The sequence below is a fragment of the Frankliniella occidentalis genome, unplaced genomic scaffold (genome assembly GCF_000697945.3).
Source record: "Frankliniella occidentalis isolate FOCC.00 unplaced genomic scaffold, Focc_3.1 Scaffold15, whole genome shotgun sequence".
In the NCBI taxonomy this organism is placed as follows: domain Eukaryota; kingdom Metazoa; phylum Arthropoda; class Insecta; order Thysanoptera; family Thripidae; genus Frankliniella; species Frankliniella occidentalis.
The window spans coordinates 2812444-2817246 of NW_026267145.1; the positions used below are offsets into that span (position 1 = coordinate 2812444).

Below are 4803 nucleotides of genomic sequence, written 5' to 3' on the forward strand. Positions count from 1 at the left end.
TTGTGATGCCGAAGTTGCGTTCTCAAATCAATGCAGTCTTTAATGAGTCTTGTAAGCTTGTGCAAGAACTCCATCATTTGAAGAAGCAAGTCATAACTAAAGAGAAAGAAGTTGAAGAGAAAGAGAACAGACAACGAAGAGGAAACAAGAAGTTCACTGCGAAAGATATTAGGAATGGGCTTCAGCTCAAGGTGGCCTGTGGGCCTTCAGGGTACCGTAAAGTTTTAGAAGTCTTAAGGAGTTCTCCAAATTCACCACAAATGCCTGGAGTACGAACCCTTCAGGCTGCTATTGAACACATTCGGTTTGCTCCTGGCATTCTAAATGAAATAATGGAGCCATTAGCCAAGAAGTTTGAAGGTTTTCTGGACAGTAGGGACCGTGATATCAATATTGTATTTGATGAATTAGTCGTTAAGAGACAAGTTGACCATGACAATAATTTAAAACGCATGATTGGTTACGGGACTTTGCCAGGTCAGGAGGAAATGTACGCAGAAAAGGGTGAAATTTATATGTTTAGAGGGATCCATCAACGGCTCAAACAAGTAGTGGCATACCACCTCAATCCAGCTGAGGTGGCAGTGGTGGCCAAAAAGAATTTAATAGTGGAGTTGCTTCAGAAAGCAAATGACATTAAGGCCAATGTAATTGCAATTGTCTGTGATATGGGCAACAGGGGACTTCTAAAGGAACTAGGATTTTCCACGCTGAAAGATTCTTTGAGGTGGCGCATTGACAATCCTGTCAAGCCTGGTTCAAATCTGTGGTGTGTGGCTGATCCAGTCCACCTTTTTAAGTCCCTAAAAGAGTGCTTTGTGCATAATAAGTATATCCAGCTACCAGCACACATATGTGCAGAGTTCGGTCTAGTAAACGAGTTTGGTCAAGTAAACGATATTGTGGATTTGCATCACATTGAATGGATTGAGAGCTTTCAAAGGGATGACATTCTTCAGTTAATCCCTGGGCTCACATTGAAAGCTTTAAACCCAAACCACTTCTCCAAAATGAAAGTGAAGGCTGCTCTGAAGGTCATTAATCATAGGACAGCTGCAGTCCTACAGTACTTAGTAGTTAAAGGACTAGTAGAGCCAGAATATGAGACCACAGCATGGTTCCTTAAACTCATGAATCGGTGGTTTCAGTTGATGACGTCCAGAAATTTGTATCATGCGCTTGGCCTGAAAGACAGGAAAGTCTATGACGAAGCAATTGCGCATTTGAAATTAGTTGTTTGTGTGTTTAGGAATATGATTGTTCCTGGTGGCTGGAAGCCAGTGCAGTCCCATGTTATTCTGAGTACTATGGCTGTTCTTGAGATACAAGAACATTTGATTCATGAAAAGGGTTACCAGTTTCTAAAAACCTCTACTTTTGGTTGTGATGTTGTTGAAAATGCTAACTCTTGGATTAGAATGAATCACCCAAATCCGACACCACTTGAGTTTAAAAATAGATTGAAACATTTAACGGTGTCTCAATTTAACATGAAAATTAATTCCTCATCATATGACCATGATGGGTCTGGTGATTATGTGGATCTCCTTTTCTATCCACCTGCTGAGTCTCCTGATGAAGCTGTTGAAGTAGATCCCTCTAAATTTAAGTGGAGTGAACAAGTCACAGGTATTGAGCCACATGAAGAAGATGTGTTGTACCGCATAAGTGGATACATCATAATAACTCTGAAGAATAAAAACATGCTGAAATGTGAAGGATGCATTGAGAAGCTTAAGCATTGTGATGAAAATCTTCACCCTAATTCACTATTCCAAATCTTAACAGATTTTGTGCCTGGTGCCCAGTTTTCAGTTAGTGACCGAGTCTTTAAATTGTTCAGATTAATTGAATTTAACTTAAGAAACTGGCTGCCTAAGTTGAGCGGGGTGAAAAATCTGGAAAGTTTGATTGATGTTATTGTGAAGCCAAGAACGGCTCACATTTCACTGCACACATGCCATGATGTAAGAGAGAAGTTAGTAAAGGCCTTCACTATCATGCGTTATAGGCAGCTGGCAGTATCACAGTTGTCTCCAGATGTCAAAAATACTGCCTCATCATTGGCAAGTAAGTCTGCTGGTGGCCACTACCTTGCTGAAAATTATAGGCAGAAAGAAAGAGAATCCAACTCCAGGCAGCAAGAAAAAGAATCCAGCTGTAGGCAGAAAGAAAAAGAATCCAGCTCTAGTCAGAAAGAAAAGGATTCAAATGTCAGCACTCCGAAGAGAAAGACTGCTGTTAGCCTTGGTGTTAAGCGCCTGAAACTTCTTGGATAATGGTTCTGTTTGTATTGCGCTTTGTTTAACTACTTTTATTTTTGGAAATATTTAATGCATTCTGAAGGGTTTTTAGTTTTAATGTTGTTGTTTTTGTTTTGATTTTCTCATTTTGTTTGTCTACTTTTAGTTTAGCAAATATTTATTGCTAATTCAAGGGTTTTAAGTTCCTGTGTTATGATGTCTCCTTTGATGTCAGTTTTCCAGTACCTACTTTGTTTTATTTTGCGTTAGCTGCTACTTTAAGTTTAAGGTTTGTGATTTTTTGAAATTGATTTCAAAGACTTCAAAGGATCTCTTGTTGTATGTAAGTTAATTACATTTCAGTATTTGTAAAATATTTTTTTTAAAGCACTGTTATACGGGTAATTTATGCTGTGAATGGTTATTCCATGCTACTTAAGTGATCAAGACTGAAGTGAATGTATTTGTTACTTTCCAAAGACTGCCACTTGTCCTGTGAATGGTTTTCACATTTTATTTTTAGTGATTAAGACTAAGGTGGATTTATTAAAAACATTCCAGTATAAAAAAGCACCTTCTCTTTATTGTCAACTCATCTATCAACAGAACCAGTCATGGTGGTAACACAACCTGGAAGTCAGGGGAAATGATTGAGTTTTGCTCGAGCTTATGGTGGGATTTTCTATTTTTAGGGAGGCGAAAAGTTAAACAAAAAAAAACCCTCCAAAGGTCAGGGAAAAGTCAAGGAATTTGAAAACCTTGATTGCATGGCCACCATGAGTATACAATTGTTTACAACAAAGTACACTAGAAATGCAGAACCTTCTTTTAAAAAAATAATCTGTATTTCTGTAAGCTTGCAAAGATCAGATTAACATTACAAACCTTTAAGCCCATTACTCCACTGACCGAACAGTTATGTCAGTCATGTGAAACCATATTTTCCATTTAGCTAGACAGCTGTCAGTGACTGCTTCAGCTTGTTCTCCACTCACCTTGCCCTCCTTGAGTTATCGTGCAAACAGACAGAAGATAATTTGTCAAGGTGATATGGACCCCTTTAACAAATTACGTGTTACCTGCTCAGTATTCTCAATGTGCTTGTGAAGGATAAGTTTGTAGAACAATTTATTCTCTTCCCAGCATTTTAAGCCTATTACTCCAGTGACCAAAACAAATCTTTTGACCAACATTCCCCTGGTGAAAACTAGAAGTGACCGCATCAATTTGTTCTACATTACATGTACAAACTGACAATCACCCCAGTGAGTAACTTTATACTTCTCGAGTTATCGTGCAAACAGACAGGCTGTTCTACATTTCATGTACACACTTACGATCACCCCAGTGAGTAACTTTATACTTCTCGAGTTATCGTGCAAACAGACAGACAGACAGACAATAAAGAATTTGTTAGGAGAAAATGCTTTGCCATATCTGAACTCATCCTACGTTATCCACTAAGTAGCTGCAAATGTTTTTCACAGCAGTGGTGGGCAAATATTGTACTTCAGCACATTGCAGAGTCCAGTCTCACACAGGCATCTTCTGCTGCCTCGAGCCTTGCCTTCAGACTTCGGATCTGTTCCTTAAGGGAAATATTCTGGCTCTTTGCCTCAAAAAAAATTTGTTCCCTCAAAATTGGACAGTCTTCTTTACAATACTTTTCGTACAGACAAGAGTGCTCTTCGAGAAATGTGCAGTTCTCATCATCACAGCATGTTGGGGTTTTCCTCTTGATGATGCAGATGCCAATTTCTGTTTTAGGCTTCGGCCTGGTTTCCCCCATTTTGATGTTGGTGCGAGTGTGACGAGCCCCCTGTAAGAGAAAGGATGATTTAATGCTTATTAGTACTTATTTCAGTGTAATAAATTGAGGTACGCCAATACTGAAAAGGTAGATCAAGAAAACATAACCTAGCCTGGACATGTCAACAACCTGAGTATTATCGTGTCTCCCTCCCATGAGATCACAAAAACCCTCACTAAATAGGCAGAGTTCCTTCTTTAGAACACTCGCTCTTACCTGCCAACGCTGGTTACCCATTTTAAATGGTTTATTCCAGCATAATCTTCATTTGCAAATAGCAGCCGTTGTGCTGCGGCGACGCTTCGACGTCTTTGTCGTTGTTGACGTTGACGTGCGTGCGTCTGTGTGTGGAGGGAACTAGTTTTTCATACCGCTAGCCTCGCACGGGCGATCCCGGGCCGTGGCGGCTCCAGGCGATACCAAAGCTCTCTGATTGGCTGCCGCTCGGTCGCTCTGCGCACCTCTCACACGAGGGCCACTAACCATGCCCAGGCAACAGTCAACAACGTCAGCTTGGCTGAAGCCGCCCTCCTACCTCTGTCAGAAGGACAGAACGCTACGAGTGTACCGGCGTATGTGTACCCCTTTGATTCTATTCCACCTTCTGAACGAATGTGGATGTTGAGAGCAGAGAATGCCACTTCTGCGGTGAGTAACACATATGGTCGCATCCAATCGAATGATATATGCAGTTGGCGAAAAATCTTGAAAATTGGCAGAAATGTCGCCATACCGCTATGAAAAACTGCC

General features: G+C 40.5%; 1 protein-coding gene across 1 annotated transcript; it reads right to left on the reverse strand.

The window, feature by feature from the left end:
* Positions 1 to 2806: 2806 nt before the first annotated feature.
* On the reverse strand, positions 2807 to 4387 carry LOC113216243 (uncharacterized). The gene is made up of 2 exons (XM_026435982.2): positions 4270 to 4387; positions 2807 to 4062 (listed from the first exon to the last, which is right to left on the reverse strand). The coding sequence occupies exons 1-2, from the start codon at positions 4288 to 4290 to the stop codon at positions 3754 to 3756; spliced, it is 330 nt and encodes a 109-aa protein (XP_026291767.2). The 5' UTR covers positions 4291 to 4387; the 3' UTR covers positions 2807 to 3753.
* Between the last annotated feature and the right edge of the window lie 416 nt (positions 4388 to 4803).

Excerpts from the sequence above, each read along its gene's own strand:
- LOC113216243 (XM_026435982.2), bottom strand. The coding sequence starts at position 4,290 with ATGGGTAACCAGCGTTGGCAG. Across the intron at positions 4,063-4,269 it reads TGGGTAACCAGCGTTGGCAG|GGGGCTCGTCACACTCGCAC; the intron begins GTAAGAGCGAGT and ends TTTCTCTTACAG.